At 36.3% G+C, this 27,790-nt stretch overlaps 1 protein-coding gene across 2 annotated transcripts in view; it reads right to left on the reverse strand.

Moving 5' to 3' along the window:
- Window positions 1–27,790, reverse strand: part of CBL (Cbl proto-oncogene) — an 87,922-nt gene that overhangs the window by 47,045 nt on the left and 13,087 nt on the right. For both annotated transcript variants that reach the window (XM_036860186.1, XM_036860185.1), the window contains exon 2: window positions 19,955–20,202. In XM_036860186.1, coding sequence (XP_036716081.1) covers window positions 19,955–20,202 — 248 coding nt within the window. The remainder of the gene's footprint in view (window positions 1–19,954; window positions 20,203–27,790) is intronic.

A 27,790-nucleotide genomic window follows, 5' to 3' on the forward strand; every position in this document is an offset into this window, starting at 1 on the left:
TGCATATTAGACCATGATGGTATTACGGAAGAATTTTTGCTATACGTTCCCCATAAAAGCTAACTCTTATTTCTACAAGCTGTTCAAAAATACAGAAAGAGAACTCATTCATTTTGATTACTTCCATAATCAAAGACCATGAGAAAAAAACTATATGCTAATTTCACTTACCAGAATAGATGGGAAAATCCTAAATGATTATTAAATAGAATCCAGTGAAGCATTATATATCACCCTAGATATCTGCCCCAAAGAAATTAAAATATATGCCCACACAAAGATTTGGACATGAATGTTCCTATTAGCTGTATTTGTAATAGCCAAAAACTGGACACAACTAAAATGTACATCAACAGGTGAACAGATAAACAAATTGTGGTACACCCATATAATAAAACTACTTAGCAAACAGAGGAATAAGCTATTCATATGCAATATATATATATGATTATTTCATAGAGCCAATGACTTTATTTCCACTATAGTTCAGTTACCGCCTTAGTCCAAACCACCATCATCCTACCTGGATTACTGCATTTGACTCCTGACTGGTCAGTCATCTTGTTCTTTCTGGATTGCTTGGCAACGAGCTAAATAGGACCAGGGGCTCCTCCTAACATCTTCCCAAGGGACCTCTGCAGTCTCTAGTTACCAGACAGCTGGTTCTTAGCAACTCCTGTAAATAGGTGGCACCCAAGACTCACACTTTTTACCCCACTTATCACATTGACTCCCATAAAAAGAGAGAGTGCAGGGCTTCCCTGGTGGCGCAGTGGTTGAGGGTCTGCCTGCCAATGCAGGGGACATGGGTTCGAGCCCTGGTCTGGGAAGATCCCACATGCCGCGGAGCAACTGGGCCCGTGAGCCACAACTACTGAGCCTGCGCGTCTGGAGCCTGTGCTCCGCAACAAGAGAGGCCGCGATAATGAGAGGCCTGCGCACTGCGATGAGGAGTGGTCCCCACTTGCCGCAACTAGAGAAAGCCCTCGCACAGAAACGAAGACCCAACACAGCCATAAATTAATTAATTAATTAATTAATTAATTTAAAAAAAAAAAAAAGAGAGAGTGCAGGGGTGCATTAGGGTAGGTTGAGTCCCTTTCCTGGAGCCCAGTCTCATGATACAGCCAACTGTGCTCAACTCAAGCACTCCTCTCCACAGGACACCAAGAGAATACGGCGTCTCTATACAGGATCATCCTTCCACCTATGAATTCAAGCCTGATGTTCACGTGGAACGTACTGAGAGCAAGATCTCAAAAGTACTTGCTGAATGAATACTTGCATAAAGAAAACTTCAGTAGCCTGTGAACCATGACATTTCTTTTTTAACAATTATGATAAAATATACATGACATAAAATTTATTACTTCAACTATTTTGAAGTGTATACAACATTTTTCTTAACAATTTGCTCCCTCCCATAATTTTTCAATGAGTATATATCTCTAATTTTTTTTAAAAAAATCAAATACTTTGGTCCTGCTTTTTGTGAACCAGGCATTATTCTAGGTGCTTTCTAACATTAACTTATTCATTATAATACTCACAACAATCCTACGAAAGCACTTTTAATGAGATATCTGAGGCAAAGAGAAGTAACTTGTCTAAGGTCATATAGTGAGATAGTAAATGGCAGAGGAGTCCATCTGGCTGATCCAGCTCACACACTTAGCATCTAACGCTACGACTGCTTTAACCTCACTGAGCCATACTACATGTCTACTGACCTGTGTGTGTGCCACTAAGTGAAAGTCACACTGAGAAACTGTGCAATTAGGCAGTACCTTAATCACTCACCTAGTCTATCAAACCTTAATCCAGTGATAAAAAATAAAATAGATAATATTCAGTCATATGCAGGCCTAAAGAGCCCTTCACAAAAGTTCATGTCAAGAGAACTTAGCTCAAGCTCACTGTTAACAGCAATAATGATGAAAGATTTCCTTTCTTAAGTGGCTTTTTTATCATGCTCTTTGAAGTTAGAACAGAAGAATAGAAGAAAAGGGATCACTATAATCTGGTTCAACGTTACAGGGAAAATAAAACACTCAACTAATTATTTTAAATGTAAATAATATAAGAAAAATACTGTAAGAATAAGAATGAAACAAGTTAAGAAATATTAACTCTGAATACTTAAATCATTTAGATATATTTTATTAGACACTAAGCAGGATGAGTGTTTTGCATGGAGGAGTGGGGGGAGGGTTTAAACAAAGAGGAAAGAAAAATGCTAACGAACGTTTTTTATTCCATTTCTTTAACAAATTTAATACATAGGATTTAAGCTTTCCGAAGAAAACATATATTTAAGGTTCAATACACAGTAAGTAAAAGTAAAAAAAATACATTGCCAGGATTCAAGTTCATAATGCTTCTAACATTTTCACACTACTAGGTACCTCTAGCAAGCATTTGCTGCTTTGTATAGTACAGCCTGGCAAAAAAAAAAATTCTTGTAGCCAGCTTTTGAGCTTGTTCTTTAAGATGTTCTAATTTAAATGCAGTTGTAGACTTCACAAGTATTATGGTTTTAGAGCAAGTCTTGGTTGGCACTATTAGAGCAACGTGATTAGAAAAGGATTTTGCACATTCTACTTGACATTCACTGCCTACTTCTCTATACTGCTCTGGTTTTATAAAAGTCATCACTGATGCTTTGAGGGGAGGCAAGGGAGAGTACCTTCACATTCTCTCTCTCTCTTTATCTGCATAATCACGCCTATGCTCTATTAGAAATATTTTGAGTGAAATTCTCTTGCTATGTGAATACCTAATGCTGTAGTAAATCACAGTATTGATATTTTTTGTGTTCAAATGACACGTCTATTAAAATGTTTTAACTTCCCCAAGTTTATGTAGTTAACCATTTCATATACTACTTGAAATATGGCCTCCATGGGATCATTTCTACAATGTGAAATGAAATACACAATCATCATTCCTTTATATTCAAACAAAGAAAACCAAAGTAATTGGTAATAAACATGTGGGAGATAAGCTTAAAAAAAAAAAAAAAAAAAGGCCCTGGCACTTACTAGCTGTATGTACTTGGGTAACCTATTCTAACTTTCCAAGCCTCGGTTTCCACATTTATAAAGTGTAAAATACATAAAGGCAAAGGCCATGTTCATTTTGTTCAACATAAAAGAGAGTGCCCAATTAATATGTGTGGCGAGGTAGGGAGCGAGTAAAGACTAAACCACATTTGAACTTTTCAGGCATATAGCAAGCACGTAATATTAATGGCATCTGAATTTGCAAAAATCCCGAATTAAATTTTAGACCGAGACTCCTGCTTTCAGCCAAGAGGGAACTGCAGGGACTGGATTTACCCTCCTTGAAAGAACTGAAAAATTGGACAAAACATATGAAATAATGATTTCCAGACAGTAGACATCATGCAGCAGAGGACTGTGATCCCTAAGAGAGGGGAAACAAATGGAAGTGAACTCTATGACTGACTGAACTTACTGCCTGGAGTTTCTAGGCCTCAACACTGGGAGGGGGAACTCAGGCAGAGCCTGATAGTCTCCTGAGTTGAGGAGACAGAATTGTGAGTCTGGGGAAACCATGGCAGTTGGAGTCCTCAGTACAGAATACAAGAGAGGAGAGAGCTGCATAGAGAGAGGAAGCTTAGGAGATCTGTAGCTGAGCACTGATGAACACAGGGAAAGAACCACCTGAAAGGAGTGCAGCAAACACTCCCCAGTTCTCACAAAGGAGAAGGAGTGGGGTGGAAATCTGTAGATGGGTAGAGCACGGGTAGAATCTAGCATGTGGCTAGATTAAAAGCTATTCATATATCCAGAGAAAACTCTAATTTGAGAAGATCCATGCACCCTAATGTTCACAGCAGCACTATTCACAATAGCCAAGACATGAAAGCAACCTAAATGTCCATCAACAGATGTATGGATAAAGAAGATAAAGAAGATATGTATACACATACATATACACACATAATGGAATATTACTCAGCCATAAAAAGGAATGAAATAATGCCATTTGCACCAACATGATGGACCTAGAGATTATCATACTAAGTGAAGTAAGACAGAGAAAAACAAATACCATATGATATCACTTATATGTAGAATCTAAAAAAATGATACAAATGAATTTATTTACAAAACAGAAATAGACTCACAGACATACAAAAAAAACTCATGGTTACCAAAGGGGATAAGGGGCGGGGGGAGATAAATTAGAAGTTCAGGATTAACATATACACACTGTTATATATAAAATAAACAACAAGGACCTACTGTATAGCACAGGGAACTGTATTCAATATCTATAATGGAAAAGAATCTGATAAAGAATATATATACACACATACATATAGAGAGAGAATTACTGCTGTACACCTGAAAATAACATGACATTGTATTACAAAATTAACTATACTTCAATTAAAAAAAGGTTAATTAAAAAAAACAAAAGCTTTTCTGGCCTTGCCTAACAAAGTTTAAAAGGATCAAACTATTCAGCTGTATCCCAGAACACAGCTCAAGAATATTTATAAGAATACAAAGTATCCAGTACCTACCACAGTAAAATTAACAATGTCTAGCATCCAATCAAAAATTAGCAAACATGCAATGAAGCAAGAAAATATGACTTAGTGAGGATAAAAACAAATCAATAGAATTAAATCCATGAGTGACACAGATGACAGAATTAACAGACAAGGATATCAAAAGTTATTATAACTATATTCTATTTATACAAAAAGGTGGAGAAACTCTTGTACATGTTAAGACATGGAAAACATAAAAAAAGATCTAAATCCAACTTCTAGAGATGAAAACTAAAATCAAAGGGACTCGCAGCAGATTAACTATTGCAGAAGAAAAGATTAACTGACTCAAAAACACAGTGATAGAAACTCCCCAAAATAAAACACTGGAAAAAAAGTGAGCAGAGCACCAGTGGCCTGTGGGACAATATCAAGTGGCCAAATATATATATGAAGGAGTCCCCTGAAGGAGAGTAGAAGGAAGGGAACAGAAGAATTTTTTTCTGAAGAAATTATAAGATAAAAATTTTCCAAAACTATAAATTTTGGATTAAAATAGTACAAAGAGCAAATTATGACATTGTCATATCTCTTTCCCAAGTCCAAGGAAGACATTTCTATTCCACCCAGGAACCCTTATCCACTGAACCCCTCAAGACAACAATCTAAGCAGCTACAACCTATCCACAGCACCAGCAATTATTAAAATCTATTTACCAGCCTTGATATTCTGTTCCCTTGAAATGTACAATGGTTCAAACATAAAAAGGGGTAAGATTAGCCTGCCTTGCGCCAGAGTTATAAAGCAGTATTGGAACAGTATAACAAGTCTACTCTTTAAGAGATTAGAAGGAACTGTACCAAAATGACAGCAGCATTAATCACTTTCAAAAATGGCTATAGCATTTTTGAAATGTGGACATCAATATAGCAGTTCTTAAAGTGTGTTATGCAATCCCTAGGAGTCCTTGAGACCCTTTCAGAGGGTCTGCAATGTTAAAATTATTTCCATAATAATATTAAGACACCACATGATTCATCTTTTCCACTGTATTGATACTTGCATTGAAGGCACAAAGTTGGGTTGAGTCTGCTGGTGCCTTAGCTGAATCAAGGCAGGAGCACTGAACTGTACATGTAGGCACTGTACTCTTCACCATGACTTGCAGTAAAAACAAAAGCAAAATGCTAGTTGCACTTAAGAATGTCCTTGATGAAGCAGGAAAGACCATTAATTTTATTAAATTTTGAATATTGAGGACATTTTTAAAAGCATTGTGTGTGACAAAATAAGAAGTACACGAAAAGCACTCCTGTTGTAATAACAGTTGTCCTCAGGAAATGCATTTGTACAATGTCTTTTTTTTTTAACTATACTATTCCTTTTTTTTGTCTTTTTTTAAAATTAATTAATTTATTTATTTTTATTTTTGGCTATGTTGGGTCTTCGTTTCTGTGCGAGGCCTTTCTCTAGTTGCGGCAAGCGGGGGCCACTCTTCATCGCGGTGCGCGGACCTCTCACTATCGCGGCCTCTCTTGTTGCGGAGCACAGGCTCCAGATGCGCAGGCTCAGTAGTTGTGGCTCACGGGCCTAGTTGCTCCGTGGCATGTGGGATCTTCCCAGACCAGGGCTCGAACCCGTGTCCCCTGCATTAGCAGGCAGATTCTCAACCACTGTGCCACCAGGGAAGCCCCAATATCTTTTTGTTGTTGTTGTTTTTAAAAAAAATTTTTATTGGAGCATAGTTGATTTACATGTGCAATGTTTAAATAGTTGAAGTAGTCGCTCTTTTGGTGGAATACCTTTTTTTTGTAAACCACTTAAACCATTTTTTAGTGTACAATTCAGTAGCATTAAGTACATCCACACGTTGTATAATCATCACCTCTATCCATATCCAGAATTTTTCATCATACCAAACAGAAATGTTAGCAGTAACTACCTACTCTCTACCGACCCAGCCTCCTGGTAACCTCATTTCTAACTTTCTGTCTCTATGAATTTGCCTAGATACCTCATATAAGTGTAATCATACAATATTTGTCTCTTTGTGTCTGATTTATTTCACTTAGCACAATGCTTTTAAGGTTCAGCCATGTTGTAGCATGTATCAGAACTTCATTTCTTTTTATAGCTGGATAATATTCCATTGTATGTATACATCACATATGGCTTGTCCATTCATCTATTGAGGGACACTTGGGTTGTTCCTACCTTTTGGCTACCATAAAATGCTGCTATGAACACGGGTGTACAAATATCTATTCAAGTCCCTACTTTTGATTCTTTGGGGGTAAATACCTAGAAGAATCACTGGATCATATGGTAATTCCATTTTCAACTTTTTGAGGACCCACTAAACTTTTTAAACAGTGGTTGCACTATTTTACATCTCCACTAGCAAAGGATGAGGGTTCCAGTGTCTCTTCGCCAACTTTTGTCAGTTTCCCTTTTTTCATAATAGACGTTCTAATGGGTGTGAAGTGGTATCTCGTGGTTTTGATTTGCATTTCCCTAATGACATTGAGCTTCATTTCATGCACTTATTGGCCAACTGTATAACTTCTTGGGAGAAGTGTCTATTCAAATCTTCTGCTCGTTTTTGAATTGGGTTTTTTTTGTTGTTTGTTTTTAAGGAACCATTTTGAGATATGTCAGAGCACACAGTTCTTTTATTTTATTTTATTTTATTTATTTATGGCTGTGTTGGGTCTTCGTTTCTGTGCGAGGACTTTCTCTAGTTGTGGCAAGCGGGGGCCACTCTTCATCGCGGTGCACGGGCCTCTCACTATCGCGGCCTCTCTTGTTGCAGAGCACAGGCTCCAGACGTGCAGGCTCAGTAGTTGTGGCTCATGGGCCCAGTTGCTCCGCGGCATGTGGGATCTTCCCAGACCAGGGCTCGAACCCGTGTCCCCTGCATTGGCAGGCAGATTCTCAACCACTGAGCCACCAGGGAAGCCCTGAATTGGGTTTTTGTGTGTGTGTGTTTTTCTGTTGAGTTGTAAGAGTTCTTTACATACTCTGGATTTAAATCCCTTACCAAATATACGTTTTGCAAAAATTTTCTCCCAGTTTGTGGGTTGTCTTTTCACTCTCTTGTTAGTGTCCTTTGATGGATAAAGTTTTAAATTTTGAAGAAGTTCAACTGATCAATTTTTTCTTTTATTGTCTATGCTTTTGGTGTCATAACTCAAGAAATCATTGCCCAATCCAAGATCATGAAGATTTTCTAAGGGTTTTTATTTAGCTCTTAAATTTAGGTCTTTGATCACTTAAACTTAATTTTTGTATATAAGGTAAAAGTCCAACTTCATCCTTTTTTTTTTTTTTTTTCCATGTAATGTCTGAAACATTTATATTAACATATTTCCATATAAATAACCCAATGAAAGTTTAGTATTAGTTGTTTTGTTTGTTTTTTTATACTGCAGGTTCTTATTAGGCATCAATTTTATACACATCAGTGTATACATGTCAATCCAACTTCATCCTTTTGATTGTGGTTATCCAGTTTTCCCAGCACAATTTGTTGAAAAGACTTGGCATCCCTGTTAAAAATTAATTGACCATATGTGTGAAGGTGTATTTCTGGGCTATTTTATTCTATTGGTCTATATGTCTGTCCTTATGCCAGTACCACACCATCTTGATTACTGTAGCTTTGTAGTAAAGCTTTAAAATCAGGAAGTGTGAGTCTTCCAATTTTGTCGTTTTTCTAAATTGTTTTGTTTTTTTGAGGTCCCTTGAGATTTTTTTTTTTGGCTGCATTGGGTCTTTGTTGCTGCGTGCAGCCTTGCTCTAGTTGTGGCAAGTGGGGGCTACTCTTCATTGCGGTGCATGGGCTTCTTATTGCGGTGGCTTCTCTTGTTGTGGAGCACAGGGTCTAGGCGCGCGGGCTTCAGTAGTTGTGGCACATGGGCTCAGCAGTTGTGACTCGCGGGCTCTAGAGAGCCGGCTCAGTAGTTGTGGCATGCGGGCTTAGTTGCTCCACAGCATGTGGGATCTTCCTGGACCAGGGATCGAACCCATGTCCCCTGCATTGGCAGGCAGATTCTTAACCACTGTGCCACCAGGGAAGTCCCACTGAGATTCTTAATTAATTTTAAGATTAGCCTGTCAATTTCTACCAAAAGGGCAGCTAGAATTCTAATAGGAATTGCACTGGACCTCTAGATCAATGTGGGGAGTACGGCCATCTTAACAATACTAAATCTCCCCAATCTATGACATGGAATATCTTTCCATTTATTTGGTTCTTTTTTAACTTCTTTCAGCAGCATTTTATTGTTTTCAGTGTACAAGTCTTTAGCCTCTTTGGTTAAATTTATTCCTAAATATTTTATTCTCTTTGATGCTATTATAAATGGAATTGTTTTCTTAATTTCATTTTTGGATTGTTCATTGCTGGTGTGTAGAAAGAATACAATTGAGTTTTGTAAAGTTTTGCATTTGATCTTGTATCCTGCAACTTTGCAGAACTCAACTACTGGTTCTAGTAGTAGTGGTTTTTTTAGTGGATTCCTTAGGATTTTCTACAAACAAGATCATGTCATGTACAAATAGAGATAGTTTTACTTCTTCCTTTTCCTTGTGGGTGCTTTTTACTTCTTTTTCTTGCCTAATCACTCTGGCTAGAATCTCATATGTTGAATAGAACCTATGTTGAATAGAAGTGGTGAGAGCAGGGCTTCCCTGGTGGCGCAGTGGTTGAGAGTCTGCCTGCCGATGCAGGGGACACGGGTTCGAGCCCTGGTCTGGGAAGATCCCACATGCCGCGGAGCGACTGGGCCCGTGAGCCACAATTGCTGAGCCTGCGCGTCTGGAGCCTGTGCTCCGCAACGGGAGAGGCCGCGATAGTGAGAGGCCCGCGCACCACAATGAAGAGTGGCCCCCGCTTGCCACAACTGGAGAGGGCCCTCTCACAGAAACGAGGACCCAACACAGCCATTAATTAATTAATTAATTAATTAATTAATTAATTAATTAATTAATTAATTAATTAAAAAAAAAATAAGTGGTGAGAGCAGACGCCCTTGTCTTATTCCTGATGTTAGGTGGAAAGCTTTCAGTCTTTCACCATTGAGTATAATGTTAGCTGTGGGATTTTCATACATGGCATGGAATACCATTTCTACTTAAAAGAATGACTAATAGACAAAGTATGGTTACTCAGACTCGAATATTTGGCAGACAGTTTCTCCAAAATAAACAAAGTGACCTGTCACCTCAAGGAAAACAACTGATAGTTTTTGTTGTCAATAATAAAACTCAAGCTTTTAAGTAAAAATCAGAATTTTTAAAAAAGCCTATCCTCCACTATGAACTTAACAGTTTCCAAATAAAACTTTTCTAATGATATTTAATTAATGAATGTGATTGTAGAATGATGTGTCAACACTTGAAAATCTACATAACCTAGTGAACCAATATTTTCCAAGTGACCAAGGTATGATGCTACAAAATCGTGCATGGGTAAAAGATTCATTCCAAATGCAAGATAGACCAATGAATGTTAATGTAACAAGGTATAAAATGTTCATTGAGGCAGTTTAAGAGATTTACAAAAATGTAAAACTACTTATTTTTTAAAATATTTTCCAGGGAGTTCCCTAGTGGCCTAGTGGTTAGGATTCCAGGCTTTCACTGCCGTGGCCCGGGTTCAATCCCTCCTCGGGGAACTAAGATCCTGCAAGCTGTGCGGCGTGGCCAAAAGGAAAAAAAAAAAGAATTGAAAAAAATTTTTTTCCATTAAAATGTCTTCACTTTTAAAAAAATGTTTTTATGTCAACATGTAATGGACTTGTTACTGTTATTATTAAATGTTAATAGTTATTTTAAATATTTAAATATTTTTCAATTTCTCAGTTTTAATATTGAATATAGTAAATATTGATAGATATAACCCACATACATGAAAGTTCTTTGAGGTCCTCAGTGATTTACAGAGTGTAAAAGGGTCCTGAAACCAAAAAGTTTGAGGAAAAAACTGTATTAATTAACAAAAGCTCTACACAGCAAAGTAGATATTTGGTTTAAAGCAAACAAACAGTACTTTAGGCACTCATTCAGCCAACCCCTACATTAGAATTTCAGCCAACCCCTACATTCGAATTTCTTAAGATCTTATTATCACATATTAACAAACCATAGTAACTTATGATTGACCGGTTTGCAAGCACTACTGTCATATTAGAGTTGTACAGGATGGTTTTGAGAACTAAATGTGACTTCTTCACTGTCATGAAACTTCACCTTCTCCATTATAGCCCAGTTTTCTAGCCTCTTAAGCTGGGAACTTAGGACTGTCTGACTAGGTTCACTGAACTCAACTGAATCTACCAATCATGTTACTACAAGAAATGGGAAGTTTTCCAGGACTGTCCTTGTGAATCCAAGCTGTCACCTAAGAGGTATCACATCTTTTTCTTCGTTTAAAAAATAATTTGGTTGATTAAATATTAATTATAGAAAATTTAGAAAATATATAAACAGAAAGAAAATTTAAATTACCTCTAATTCCAGTACCCAGAAATAAGTACTGTTGATATTTTGGTATCATTCCTTCCAGGTTTTTTCTATATTTCTTAAATACTTTTTATAAAAATGAGATCTTATTAGTTATACATACAATTCTGTGGTCTCTTTTCTTCTCCTTTATAGGAATATTATAGTCATCATGCTGTACATTATATCCCCAGGACTTACTCATCTTATAACTGGAAATTTGTACTTTTTGACACCTTCACCTATTTCTTTAATACATTGTTTGCCTATCATTAATCTTTATTGACAAAAAATTTTTAGTGTCTACATTGTACACCATATCTTCTCTTGTTTATGTAATTCATCTTATGTTGGACATTTAGGTTGTTTCTAGGTTTTGCCTTTCATATACAGCATCTAAATGAATGGCTTTGTAATTGTATTTTAACCCAAATCCCTTTTCTGTTCTTTCTGATAAATTTCTAAAAGCGGAACTATTGAGCAAAATTCTAAATCTTTCTCTATAAATCACCCTCCAGACAGAAAGGCTAAACCAGTTTCATTCTACCACAACCAGGTATGAGAGTACTCACATTCCTATACCCTCCTTTTAAACACTAATTATAAGTAGATTTTTCCTTTCGTTGTGTTTGATTTTTCCCTTTTTTTGCCAATTTTGCAGGTCAAAAGAAAATTATTTTATGACTAACAAATTGGACTGTTCTTTAATATTCATATTTGGTCTTTTATGCTTCTTCTTTCATGGATTATTTATTTCCTTTGCTAATTTTCTATTTAGACAGAATTTGGAGGGGGGAAGGGAGGATACTTATTTTTCTTTCCTTTTTTTTAAATTGAAGTGTAGTTGATGTACAATGTTGTGTTAATTTCTGCTGTACAGCAGAGATTCAGTTATACATATACATACATTCTTTTTTATATTCTTTTCCATTATGGTTTATCACAGGATATTGAATATAGTTCCCTGTGTTATACAGTAGGACCTTGTTGTTTATCCATTCTACATATACTAGTTTGCATCTGCTAACCTCAAATTCCCACTCCATCCCTCCTCCACCCCCCTTCCCTTTGGCAACCACAGGTATGTTCTTTAAGTCTGTGAGTCTGTTTCTGTTTTGTAAATAAGTTCATTTGTATCATTTTTCTTAGATTCCGCATATCAGTGATATATGATATTTGTCTTTCTCTGACTTACTTCACTTAGTATGATTATCTCTAGGTCCATCCATGTTGCTGCAAATGGCATTATTTCATTCTTTTTTTATGGCTGAGTACTATTCAATTGTATATATATACACACACCCACACACCACATCTTCTTTATCCATTCATATGTCAGTGGACATTTAGGTTGCTTCCATGTCTTGGCCTTTGTGAATAGTGCTGCTATGAACATAGGGGTGCGTGTATCTTTTTGAATTACAGTTTTGTCCAGATATATGCCCAGGAGTCGGATTGCTATTATCATATGGCAACTCTATTTTTAGTTTTTTGAGGAACCTCCATACTGTTTTCCATAGTGGCTGCACCAACTTACATTTCCACCAACAGTACAGGAGGGTTTTCCTTTTAGAGAGAATTTTTTGTTTTTGTTTTTTTATTCCTTGCCTACTACTTTAATCTATTCTCTCCTTTCTTCCTTTGTTGTGCCTCCTTTTAAATCTCCTTTGCTGACTTCTCTCCCCTGCCAGATGATTTTGCCCACTCTCATGGCTTTAAATACTATTCTTGAACATCACCAAATTTCTATCTCTATTCCAGATCTCTCCTTCTGAACTCCAAACTCTAATATAGCCAACCAATTGCCTGCTTGACATATCACCTTAGATGGCTCATGAGAATATCTCAAACTTAAAGTTGTCCAAAATGGAACTCTTAATTCCCCTCTCTCAATGTACTTCTCCCCACATTTGTACTCTGAATTCCCCATTTTAGTAACTGCCACCACCAACTGGTAGAGTTAATGACCACAAACCTACATCCTTGATTCTTCCCTGTCATCTTTTCTCACCCTCCTCTTGTCCAATCCACCACCAATTCTTATTGAGTCTAGCTCCAGTCCACCTCTTATTGGTCCATTTTTCTTCCTTTCAACTTTTTCATCCTTAGTCTATACTATCTCATCTCTTATCTGGTATACAGCAGTAACCTTTTAACCTGTCCCTCTACTTCCATCATTGCTACTTCCACAAGCCTAATCCATTTCCCACACAACAGCCAATACTATCACCGTAGAAGAAAAATCAGATCATGACTTTCCCCTGTTTTATACCTTTCCATGGCTTCCCATTACACCATCTATACACTGGCTCAAACCAGAAACCTATCCAATCCATTAGCAAATCATGTTATGCTAGCTTTAAAACACAGCAAGTTCTGTCCATTTCTTTCCATCTCTACTACCACCACTTTGTTTCAAGCCATCATCATCTCTCTCCTGAACCAAAAAGATACAGGAGCATGGTGCTGCCCCCTTCCCAGTTGTAAGAAAGGCATTCCTAATGTAAGTGGGAATCTTTTCTCACCAAGCCCAAACTCCTCAACAAAAAGTTCTAAGCCACCATTATCTACCAATAGGATTTGGCACACTTGTTGAAACCTATTTTCAGGGTGCTAGGGAAAAACTATAGCAGTATGAATACTACTGTTAGCTTGTGAATCACCACTCTTCCACTGGAGGATAATCTGGAAACCAAAAGAATATTAGTTCAGTGGTTATAGCTTGGAAACTAATAGAAAACGAGAAAACATAAGGTTATAAGCATCATGAGAGCTGTTTACTGCTCCATCACTGTTCTTAGAGCAGTGCCTACCACAGAGAAAATACTCATTACTATTTTTTCTTTAATGAATGGTTAGCACATAAGCTTTTAGTTATTTCTGAATTATTCCTGGCTAAATACAACAAAACCAAATTTTGACAATTTCAGTTTATAACTACCTCTAAAAAGACAACATAGTTACAACAGAAAAGTTTAATCTTACTTCCAAAATGGATACAATAAGACAATGACAATTTAAAATTAACTGCACTGTATAACCCCATTCAGCTTCTACTATAACATCTTGCGCTCTAACGAAAACAGGCACAAAAATGAGAGTTAAAGATAAAAGGCAAGAAAGCAGCTTATGGTTTTGCTTAATTAATTTTTTATAAAGTCTAAGAAGAATGAGGGCAAATATCTTTAGAGTAGTTAATTTACCTAATATCCTCTCTAAAACAAAAACAGGAAGCAACTATATTATATACTGATAGATACACTTATGTACACTCTTCTAGAGAATATTTAAGGGATTAGCTCCTCAACATCCAGTCTGGCAACAAATTCCCTCATGTACATGGCTTTGGGGGAACAGATATGTTCCCCAAGCCATAGCAGGTTTGTTTAGAGATGACACCTTGCCCACGCTGGACTAATCACAGCACTTAGCTTTTCTTTCCAGAGTTGATTGGTCCAGAGATAATCAATTGATCTATACCAAGCCTAAGTCAAAACTGGAACCAAGAGGTAGATGCTCTGTTACAGTAAGAAACCCGTAAGATGTAAATCTTGGGTGTAGCAGAGGCCAGATTTCCCCACAATTCAGACATTAATCTGCATTGAGAGAATGCAGATAGTGTCCTGGTAGCATTTTCAACCGTGGTTTCAGTTATTCCTGAGGCTTGCTTGCATTCTTGCCCTTAGTGCAACTCAAGATATTCACTTTTTCTAGAATATTACAAGTCTACAAATTTTCCTCTCCCAAGAAGAAAAAGCAGGAACAAAGCATAAAAGGCCTATAACATTCTTTTGTGATAAAAAACAAAAACAAAAACATTGAGTAAAAAAGAAATAGAAACTTTCTCAACCTGATAAAGGGCATCTATGAAAATCCCACAGTTAACATCATACTCAATGGTGAAAGACTGAAAGTTTTCCTCCTAACATCAGGAACAAGACAAGGATGTCTGCTCTCACTACTTCTATTCAACATAGGTTCTATTCAACATATGAGGTTCTAGCCAGAGCGATTAGGCAAGAAAAAAAGCATCCACAAAGGAAAGGAAGAAGTAAAACTATCATCATTTGCATACAAATAGAGATAAACATGATCTTATTTACATAATATTCTAGGGAATCCACTAAAAAAACGACTACTACTAGAACCAATAGATGAGTTCTGCAAAGTTGCAGGATACAAGGTCAAATACAAAACTTCACAAAACTCAACTGTATTCTTCCCACACACCAGCAATGAACAATCCAAAAATGAAATTAAGAAAACAATTCCATTTATAATAGCATCAGAAAGAATAAAATATTCAGGAATAAATTTAACCAAAGAGGCGAAAGACTTATACACTGAAAACAATAAAATGCTGCTGAAAGAATTTTAAAAAGAACCAAATAAATGGAAAGATATTCCATGTCATAGATTGGGGAGATTTAGTATTGTTAAGATGGCAGTACTCCCCACATTGATCTAGAGGTCGATTGCAATTCCTATTAGAATTCCAGCTGCCCTTTTGGTAGAAATTTTCAGGCTAATCCTAAAATTCATTAAGAATCTCAAGGGACCTCAAAAAGCCAAAACAATTTAGAAAAAGGACAAAATTGGAAGACTCACACTTTCTGATTTCAAAGCTTTACTACAAAGCTACAGTAATCAAGATGGTGTGGTACTGGCATAAGGACAGACATATAGACCAGTGGAATAAAATAGAGAGCCCAGAAATACACCTTTACACATACGATCAATTAATTTTCAACACGGATGTCAACTCCATTCAATGAGGAAAGGACAGTCTTTTCAACAAATGGTGCTGGGAAAACTGGATGACCACAATCAAAAGAATGAAGTTGGGGCTTCCCTGGTGGCGCAGTGGTTGAGAATCTGCCTGCCAATGCAGGGGACACGGGTTCGAGCCCTGGTCTGGGAAGATCCCACATGCCGCGGAGCAACTGGGCCCGCTCGCCACAACTACTGAGCCTGCGCGTCTGGAGCCTGTGCTCCACAACAAGAGAGGCCGCGACAGTGAGAGGCCCGCGACCGCGATGAAGAGTGGCCCCCGCTCGCCACAACCAAAGAAAGCCCTCACACAGAAACGAAGACCCAACACAGCCAAAAATAAATAAATTAATTAATTAATTAAAAAAAAAAAAAAAAGAATGAAGTTGGACCCTACCTTACACCATAAACAAAAACTAACTCAAAATGATCAGAAGTGTAATCTTCATGACCTTGGATTAGGCAATGGTTTCTTACCTATGAAATCAAAAGCACAAGTACCCAAAGAAAAAATACGGGACTTCACCAAAATTAAAAACTTTTGTGCTTCAAATGATACTATCAAGAAAGTGAAAAGACAACCCACAGAATGGGAATAAAGTTTTATGAATCGTGTCTGATAAGAATCTAGTACCCAGAATATGTAAAGAACTCTTACAACTCAACAATAAAAAGACAAGTAAGGACTTCCCTGGTGGCGCAGTGGTTAAGAATCTTCCTGCCAATGCAGGGGACACGGGTTCGGGCCCTGGTCCGGGAAGATCCTACATGCTGCAGAGCAACTAAGCCTGTGTGCCACAACTACTGAGACTGTGCTCTACAGCCCACGAGCCACAACTACTAAAGCCCGCGCACCTAGAGCCCGTGCTCCGTGGCAAGAGAAGCCACTGCAATGAGAATCCCGTGCACCGCAACAAAGAGTAGCCCCCACTCACCACAACTAGAGCAAGCCTGCGTACAGCAACAAAGACCCAAAGCAGCCAAAAATAAAATAAATAAATTTATTTAAAAAAAAAGACAAGTAACCCAGTTCAAAAAATGAGCAGAGGATTCAAATAGACATATCTCCAAAGAACATATACAAATGGACAATAAACATGTAAAAAGACTGCTCATTATGTTACTCATTAGGGAAATGAAAATCAAAACCACAAAGAGATATCTACTTCATACCCAGTAAGATGGCTATAACCAAAATAATAATAATAATAATAAGTATTGGTGAGAAGTTGGAACCCCCATACATTGCTCGGGGAATGTAAAATGGTGCAGCTGCAGTGGAAACAGTTTGGTGGTTCCTCAAAATGTTAAACATAGAATTACCATATGACTCAGTAATTCCAGTCCTAGGTATATACCCAATAGAACTGAAAACATAGAGCTTCACAAAAAATTGTACATAAATGTTCATAGTAGCATTATTAATAATAGTCAAAAGTGGAAACAACCCAAATGTCCATAATCAAAATGTCAATACAATAAAATATTATTTAGCCATAAAAAAGAAAGAAGTACTATTCTATGCTACAACATGGATGAACGTGAAAACATGCTAAGTGAAAGAAGCCAGACAAAAAAGGCCACATGTTATATGAGTCCACTTAAATGAAATGTCTAGAACAGGCAAATCCGCAGAGACGGAAAGTAAATATTACTGATCACCAAAGGCTGGAGGGAAGCAGGAGTGGGGAAAGGGGAGTGACTGCTAATGAACATGGGGTTTCTTTTTGGGGTGACAGAAATGTTCTAGAATTATATAGTAGTGATGGTTGCACAACTTTGTGAACACACTAAAAACCACTGAATTATACACTTTACAAGATAAATTTTATAGTATATGAATTATATCTCAATTTTTTAAACTGAATACAAAAAAAGCCTCCAAACAACCAAAATACAGATCACAAAGATGGTACAGTATAGCCATATATTTTCCTTTACTGGAAAAAAAAAATGTATTCTCACCTCAAATTTATTTATTCTCACTTTATATATAATTTGTACAAACCTGGTTGTATGGTCAAAGCATATAGTGGATTAAAAGCTTCATATTAGGGGAAATGAAATTGATACGGACAGACATACTGACAGTAAGGTTTTGTTAAAAAGGTAAAAGAACTTACAAGCACTGTGTGAAGCCATTTAGTAAGGGCAAATTGGTCTACGCATTTCATTAGGTTCTGGCAGTACCAATGATAAACAGCCTGATACAACAATCTATACTTATAGTAATGAAAATAATGAAGATGATTAACATAATAAGAGCTAACCCACTTATCACTTTCAATGTGCCAATCACTGTTGTAAGTACCAAACATTTAGTTACTTATTAAACTCCCAACAATCCTACAAGGAAAGTAATACTATTATCTCATTTTACAGATGAAGAAACCGAAGAATCACACAGCTAAGTTAAGTGGAAAAGTTAAGATTCAAACTAAGGCAGTTGGCTTCAGAGTCCCTCCTCTTCTTAACCAGTAGACTATTCTGCCTCTCAGTGACGAACTGTCAGTCATTAAAAAACAAAGTCAAACAATGTTCAGTGTGCTCTAAGAAGACTGAAAAATCTACAATTTTTATTCCACTATTAAAAAAAAAAAAACCGAACCTGTTCTATGGCAGCCTGTTATCTATAGGAGAAAGTCTTGAGGTCAAAAAACAGCTCTTTACAATCTGACTCCAACCCATATTTCCAGCTTATCTATCTCCCCTAATTCTAGCCAAACCAGACCGCTCACGTTCCTTAAACAAACAGAGCCTGCATTTTCATGCCACTGTGTTAAAGGCCTTTTCTTCACTTCTCTGCCTAGAAAATTCCTACTTACCCTTCAAAATCTAGCTCAAATAACACTTCCTCTGTGCCACCTTCCCCGATGCCACTAGGTAAAACTGTGTTCATACAGCATTTTGTACACATCTCTATTAAAGTATTTATCACATGACATCAGAATTGAATACTTAACTCTCCTTTTCACCTCCTAGAATTAGAACCTAGTACACTGTGGATAATGAATAAAAATTTTAAGTTTTGGTACGTAATAAAGTCCAAAATTATTTTTTAATTCAGCAATACAAAATGACAAAAGTCATGAAATTTAAATAATTAAAATGGACAAAGTTCATTTTCACATAAATGAGATGTTACAAAGGTCCCTACAGATTGAATTCAGTTACCAGAAACCTTTTTAAGAAGAAAATACTAATACTCTGGACCAAACCTGAGTAATCTGTCACAGTAAAGGTAACACGAATAATGATGTGGGTAAAATTTTAAGTGAGAGATGAAGGTTCCCAGAATCTAAGCCAACAGAGTCAAACGCTACAAGGATACCATTTAATAAGTTACTGCTCGGCATGCTAACTGAATGCCCTCAGAAATTACTGTCCCTCCCAATTCAAGTCACTTCTCAAGAGTAAGTTATTCCCTAAAAATTATAATAGAATTTACATTTATTACTTGTTCCAGATGAGTTAATATTTAATTCCAATTAGACAAAACCAAACACAACTATACCATGCATACAATCAACCTGTTTCTCTCCCAGTGCATAATATACGACAACCAAGCCAATAACATATGGGACAGTCAGTATAGTTTTTAGTATTTAATAAGTACAAAGGAATACCTATTGGTCCTTCAAATGTTTATTGAATTAACTGCATTTTGCCAATTCTATTTGAAAAGTATTCTATTCTATCCTATTTGAAAAGTTACTTTACTTATAAGGAAATGTCATTTTACTTGGCTTTATTAAAAAAAAGTTATCCAAACTACTGGCTAATTTTTTTCCTATTATCCCATACTTATAACCTACTTAATATGCTACCAGCTTGGGCAAAATCCTCTTTCTTTCAAACTCTCACCTATCCACAAACTTTCATGATCTTCAGGGCCTCTGAAAGACCTACTGCCTCCAACTCATCTTCATGACTGCAAGTCACTGACTTTTCAGAGGTAAACAAATAATCAGAGCTAGGGATGGATCAATACCCTCCAAGGTAACCTTTTATACAAAACACAGCTTTAAGTCAAATGTCAACTTTGCATTCTATTCTTACTGACATAAAATTAAAACCAACTCAACTATTTCTATGTGTTACCTATTCGGGCAGTCACAGACCTGAATAAATATTTGTGTAGTATTCTCCATTACCTAGGCTGAGAATTCTCCTCATACATTCTTTCTTTCCCCTCCTTGAAGAGGCTTATGGTCTGCTTAGTTTTCTTCATCAAATTCTCCATGAACACCCTAAAATACTCATTTTCTCCAAGGGTCTCCATCTTCCCCTCATATCTTGACAAGATAGTGCGGAGATGCTGGTAGGTGTCTGGCAGCAGGTCTAAGATATAAGGTGGGCTATTCTTTAGCGCCAGCTTTGGGTTCTGACACAACCGCACCACCTGCAACAAATGGAAAAGAAGGGCTATTACTTGGAGGATCTTAAGGGCAATTTCCTTTTTTAAGTTTAGAAAGTTATAAAATATGTCCTCTTTTGCGGAAATACGAAAAATGCACAAGAATATAAGAAATGATCCATAACCCACACACACACCCACAGGCAATCACTTTACATTTTTAGTAGTCTCCCTAGAGGGTGGGTTCTCAAAACCATATCTAACAGTTCAGACAACACATAGAAGACTAAACAATTGGGGTGGGGAAGACATCCACATACATGCCTAAAAAATGCTAGATGAAGCATGGCGAATTCCTCTGAAATGCATGGCTCACGCCACAGCAGAATAAAGAAAATTTCCAGGGGCAGAAATAAAGAACGTGGCTGCCCTGGGAGGTAAACCTGGTAACGTAGGAGCCTAGAGCTTTAACAACCACTAGGGGACAGGAGCACAGAGGCCTTGGACCCAGCAAAGAGTTGAACTGAGACACCATTCCTTCCAATATAAATGCAGAACTCTCAGAATTTGCCTGGTTAATTCATTTTACCTTCTTTTACTTTCAACTTTTCTCAGTTCTTAGTTTTAAGTAGGTCTCTTTTAAAGAACATATAGTTAGACTTTTTTAATCCAATGTAACAATCTTTGTTTTTAAACTGGTGAGTTTATATTTGTTGTAATGACTAATAATTTGTATTTATTCCTACCATCTTATTTAGTACTTTCCATTTATGTGGATTTTTGTGTGTCTGGAAGATACATAAATTAGTGGGACAGAAATAGACCCACACATATATAGACCCTTGACATCACAAAGGAGTGATCTTTCCCAAAAACAGTAGTGGAACAATCCATATAGGAAAAAAAGAAAATCAAACTAAACCCTTACCTTACACTATGCAAAAAACAAAACAAAACAAAAAACCTAGATGGGCTCTAGACCTAAATGTGAAAGGCAAATAAAGCTTTAGAAGATAAGAAAACTATCTTTCATTACTTCATGATGGAGAAAAAATTCTTAAACAGGACCATAAAAAACATTAATAAAGGAAAATATTAATTAAATTCTACTATACTCTGAAAGAACTTCTAAGATACCACAAAAGAGTAAAAACATATGTACAAAATCAGAGAAGATATTTACAATATGTATATATCCAGACATACGTATCCAGAATATATAAAGAACATCTACAAATCAGTAGGATAGGGACGATCTTTTTTTTTGGCTACACCACGCAGCACACGGGATCTTAGTTCCCCAACCAGAGATCAAACCCGTGCCCCCTGCAGTGGAAGCATGGAGTCCTAACCACTGGACCACCAGGGAATTCTCAAAAATGGACAAAAGACTTGAATAAAAACTTGACAAAAGAAGATATCCAAACAACCAATAAACATGAAATGGTGCTTAATCTCATTAATCATTTTAATTTCATTAAAATGACAATTGTAAGCTCTCAATTAGATACTATCACTACACACAACAAATTGGCAATGCCAACCACTGGCAAGGAGCAAGGACCTTCAAACACTGCTGGTGGGAATCTAAGCTAATAAAACCACCTTGGAAGATAGTTCAGCACTGTATTGTCAGGCTAAAGACTTATATGCCCTACAAACCTGCAGATCTCCGCCTGGAAAGGTACACTGGGATACACATACAAAAATGTGTAACAATTAACAACTGCAAACATCCCAGATGTCCATCAACAGTAGAGTGGATAAACTGTAGTATATTTACTAGCAACAATACACTACCACATGGATGCTCCTCTCAAACAAAGTAGGTCTAAAGAAAACAGAAACAAAATATATATATTACAATTACATGTATATGACTACATTACTATTACAAAGATATCCCTCTAAACTATATTGATGCAATATGCATACATAGGTGGTAAAAATATAAGTAACAGAAAGAAAATAATTTTACTTTACTTGTAGCTGATATAACTGTCCATGAATAAAATGAAAGAGAATTGACAAAACATTAGAAACAAAACAGTTTAATAGGTTGCTGGATTCAAAATTGATATACCAAAACGGCATTCATAAAAATTTTATAAATAATTTTAAAATATAATTTTAATTGTTGCCATTTTGAATGGCATAAATAAAAATTTAAGGCTCCTAGGAATATATCTAACAAAAAATGTGTAAGACTCTTATGAAGAAAACTATAAAACTTCACTGAAGAACATAAAAATAGAAATTAATGAAGAACCCTATCATGTTTAAGGAGATGTCAGTTCTCCCCCAAATTAGTATATAAATGCAGTGCAATTCCTATCAAAATTCCAAAAACCTTTTTCATGGAACTTAACAAGTTGATCCCAAAACCCACATGGAAGAAAAAGAGACCAAAACCAGCCAAGCCTATTTTGAAAAGTCACAAAGTAGGTGGTATTTACCCAATGAGTTATCAAGACTTTTTAAAATCTTATAATTAAAATAGTGTGATGTTGACCAAAGACAGATAAATGGCCAAATGGAAAAGAAGAGAGCCCAAACAGAGACACACATGTATGGAAATTCAGCATCAGAAGTGGCATTACAAATCAGTTCAAGAGGAATTCCCTGGAGGACCAGTGGTTAGGACTAGGTGGTTCCATTGCAGAGGGCACGGGTTCGATCCCTGGTAGAGGAACTAAGATCCCTCATGCTGTTCAGTGTGGCCAAAAAAAGAAAAGAAAAAACACACACACACACACACACATATCAGTTCAAGAGAAAAACTACTGGAAAACTGGTTATCCATATGGGAAAAAAAATTACATCCCTTACATGTTACATGAAAAGTAAATTTCAGATGAATTAAAGATCTTGTGTGGAGAAAAAACTTTAAAGCTTTTAGAAAAAAATTTGGAAAATATTTGTTGAACTTTATGATCTCAGAGAGGAAGTATTTCTTAAGACACAAAAGCAAATCATAACCATAAACAAAACAAAATGACAACCCACAGAATAGGAGAAAATATTTGCAAACAAAGCGACCGACAAGGGATTAATCTCCAAAATATACAAACAGCTCATACAGCTCAATATCAAAAAAACAAATGACCCAATCAAAAAATGAGCAGAAGATCTAAATAGACATTTCTCCAAAGACATATAAATGGCCAAAAAGCACATGAAAAGATGCTCAACATCACTATTAGAGAAATGCAAATCAAAACTACAAAGAGGTATCACCTCACACTGGTCAGAATGGCCATCATCAAAAAATCTACAAATAATCAATGCTGGAGAGGGTGTGGAGAAAAGGGAATCTTTCCACACTGTTGGTGGGAATGTAAATTGGTACAACCATTATGGAGAATAGTATGGAGGTTCCTTAAAAAACTAAACACAGAACTACCATATGATCCAGCAATCCCACTCCTGGGCATATATCTGGAGAAAAACATAATTTGAAAAGATACATGCACCCCAATGTTCACTGCAGCACTATTTACAATAGCCAAGACATGGAAGCAACCTAAATGCCCATTGACAGAAGAGTGGATAAAGAAGATGTGGTACACATATACAATGGAATATTACTCAGCCATAAAAAAAGAATGAAATGATGCCATTTGCAGCAACATGGGTGAACCTAGAGATTGTCATACTGAGTGAAGTAAGTCAGACAGAGAAAGACAAATATCATATGATATCACTTTTATGTGGAATCTAAAAAAATGGTGCAAATGAACTTATTTACAAAACAGAAATAGAGTCACAGATGCAGAAAACAAACTTATGGTTACCAGTGGGGGAAAGGGGAGAGAGGGATAAATTGGGAGATTGGGATTGACATATACACACTACTATATATAAAATAGATAACTAACAAGGACCTATAGCACAGGGAACTCTACTCAATACTCTATAATGACCTATATGGGAAAAGAATCTAAAAAAGAGTGGATATATGTATACGTATAACTGATTCACTTTGCTGCACACCTGAAACTAACACAATATTGTAAATCAACTATACTCCAATAAAAAAAAATTTTTTTAATCATAAATGCAAAGACTGATTAGTTTGACAACACTAACATTTTAGTAATGATAAATCATAAGTACTGAACTTTTTCCTTTTTTCCATTTGTTCAAAAAAAATCAATGCAATTGTAATACTGTATTATTTTTTTCAACATCCTTTTTATTTTCTTCTTGGTAAACTGCACTTTCATCAACGAAATATCCTTCTTTAGAAACACTTCTTGCCTTAAAGTCCCCTTTAATGTATCTAATATAGCTAAACCAACTTTCCTGGGTTGGTGTTTGCATGGTGTATCTTTTTCCATTCTTCTACCTTCAAACTTTCTGTATTCTTAAATTTAATGCATGACTTTGTCATGCAGAATATAGCTGGTTTCCTTTTAATTCTGATAATCTTAGATTTTAACCAATTTGACCTGTTTACACTTCAACTATGAAACTGCTATTATTGTAGGTCAAATACTGGCAATTTCATATGGTTCACTTAATAAGTACTGATCCTATAATAAATAATATAATAATTTACTATTTGTTTCCTATGTATCTCTCCTGTTTCATCTTCCTTTACCTCCCCTTTCTTGCCCTCTTCCGGTTTAAGCATTTTTTTATTGTCCCAATTTTCTCCCCCATCAGCTTGCCAAATATATATTCTTTTACTACTCTTTAAATGAATACTTTAGTAATTATAAAATGCATCTCTGACTCATTAAATCTTATATAAAGTAGTACTTTTACCACTTCCCAGACAACGCAAGGAACTTGGGACACTAACTCCATTTACTCTTTTCAAGTTATGTGCTATTACTATCACACATTTTAATTCCATATATCATATAAAGTCCACAAGTCATTATTATTACTATTACTTCTGTTATTACTTTATACGGCCAATATTCATTCACATTTACCCACACAACCCCCCTTCCCAATGCTCTTCATTGCATCTGAAATCATTTTCCTTCAGCCTAAAGAACATCCTTTAGTATTTCCTTTAGGGAATGGGCTGCTGGCTACAAATTCTCCTCAGTTTTTGTTTATCTGAAAACATCTTTATTTTGTAACCACTTTTAAAGGCTATTTTCCCTGGATAAGGATTGGCAGTTATTTTCTGTCATCACTTTATAGCTACAGGCATACCTCGGAGATATAGCAGTTTCGGTACCAAACCACTGCAATAAAGGGAGTATGGCAATAAAGCAAGAATTGCAATAAAGCAACTCACACAAAATTTTTGGTTCCCCAGTGCATATAAAAGTTATGTTTACACTATACTATAGTCTATCAAGTGTGCAAGACATAGTATTATTAAAAAACAATGTACATATCTTAATTTAAAAATGCTTTATTACTAAAAAATCATCAACTGACAACACAGGATTGCCACAAACCTTCAATTTATAAAAAAATACATTATCTGTTAAGTGCAATAAAATGAAGTGCAATAAAATGAGGAATGCCTTCTAGATGCCACTGTCACTGTTGAAAAGTCAGGCTGTTAGTCTCACTGTGGCTCCTTTGAAGATAAAATGTCTTATTCTGTGGTTGCTTTTAAGATTTCTCTTTGCCTCGGGTTTTCAACAGTTTTACTACGATGTGCCTAGGTGTAGTTTACTCTGGATTTTTCCTGGTGTTTATAGAGCTTCTTTAATTTGGAACTTGATAATTTCTGTCAGTTTTGGAAAATTCTCAGCCAATTTCTCATCAAATATTGCTTTTGCCCCATTCTCTTTCCTCTCTCCTTCTGAACTTCAAGTACTTGTACATAAGACCTTTACTCAATATTCCATATGCCTCTCATACTCTTTTCTGTATTCTCCATCCTTTTGTCTCTCAATGCTTCAGTCTGGATTTTTTTTTTTCTGACTTACCTTCTACCTCACTAATTTTTCCTTCAGCTTTATGCTATTAAACCCACCCACTGAGTTAACAATCAGTTCTTGTGTTTTTCAGTTCTAGAATTACTATTTCATTATTTACCACTTCAGATCTCTGACAAAATTATCTATTTTTCCAATTTTTTTTGCAATTATAAATAGCTGACAATTTCTGTATGATAAATTCTTAAAAGTAAGGAGTTCTCTTACACATTTTCTTTTTTTTTTTTTTTTTTTTTTTTTAAGGAACAAGCTATTTTTTTTTTTTTTTTTAATTTTTTTTTTTATAGCTACTTTATTTATTTATTTATTTATTTATTTTTGTCTGTGTTGGGTCTTCGGTTCGTGCGAGGGCTTTCTCTAGTTACGGCAAGTGGGGGCCACTCTTCATCGCGGTGCGGGGACCGCTCTTCATCGCGGTGCGTGGGCCTTTCACTATCGCGGCCCCTCTCGTTGCGGGGCACAGGCTCCAGACGCGCAGGCTCAGTAGTTGTGGCTCACGGGCCCAGCTGCTCCGTGGCATGTGGGATCTTCCCAGACCAGGGCTCGAACCCGTGTCCCCTGCATTAGCAGGCAGATTCTCAACCACTGCGCCACCAGGGAAGCCCTCTTACACATTTTCAACAATTTCTCTGGGTAGCTCAGTGAGTCTATTGTTTCATTCTCCTGACAAACTCAGTTTTTTTTTTGTTTTTGTTTTTTTTTCACACACACACACTGTATTTTATTTTTACAAGAGATAAATAGACTGACACCAAGCATTGTACATGGATGACCACAACAAAAGCAACAATGATTGCAATTACCAAACATGAAACACACTCATACTATGTCATAATATTGACATTCAGTCCAGTAATCCTCCACTGTAACAGCTCCTTTACTTTGCAGTGAAAATTGATTTGTATATTCTTTGCCTCTGAGTCCTTGTGGGATTTTTTTTTTAATTCAAACAAAAAACATTGGAAATTTATTTATTGCCCAACAGTAAGGGAATGCTTAAATAAATTTTGATATACTCAAAAAAAAATTATCTATTTTATCTTTAGTTCTTCTAACACATTAATCATAGATATAAGTCCATGACTGATATCTCAAATATCTGTATCCCCCGTAAGTATGTATCTTTTATCAATCTTTCCTGTTGGTTTTCAGTTGTAGTTTGTTTTTTCATAAGCCTAATTATTTTTTATTGAGTGCTGAACACTGTATATAAAAAATTATAGAGACCATCTGAGGCTACAGATGATGTTATTCAGAAAGGATTTACTTTTGCTTCTAGCAGACAGATTTGGCTAGGGACACTAGGAATTCCAGGTCATCTTAATCTAACCCAAAATTGAGAAGATTAAAAAGCTGGGCTTCAGTCTTCAGTGCCCTGTAAAGACTGGTTTACTTCTGTTTCACCCTTACTCCTACAATTCAGGCCCTCAGGGACCCAACCCCAAAACCTAGAGTGTTTCCCAAGGCCCTCAACCTTGGCAGGCCCTAATTCCAGTTTTTTGTCCTCCTTGACATGAGCATTTTGAAAACTCTATTCAGTCTCTCAGCTATCACTTCCAGAATCAGCAATGACCTCATGGAAAAGGCGGCCTCAAAAATAAGGCTTACCTCTCAGAGCTTTCCTTATCTTCCAGAACCTGGCCTCTAATTCCTCACTGCCTTTATAGCTCTTCAACATCTTCTAGCTTTTCTAGTTGCCAGCAGTATTATTTGGTTTGAAA

The sequence above is a fragment of the Balaenoptera musculus genome, chromosome 8, assembly GCF_009873245.2.
Source record: "Balaenoptera musculus isolate JJ_BM4_2016_0621 chromosome 8, mBalMus1.pri.v3, whole genome shotgun sequence".
In the NCBI taxonomy this organism is placed as follows: Eukaryota; Metazoa; Chordata; class Mammalia; order Artiodactyla; family Balaenopteridae; genus Balaenoptera; species Balaenoptera musculus.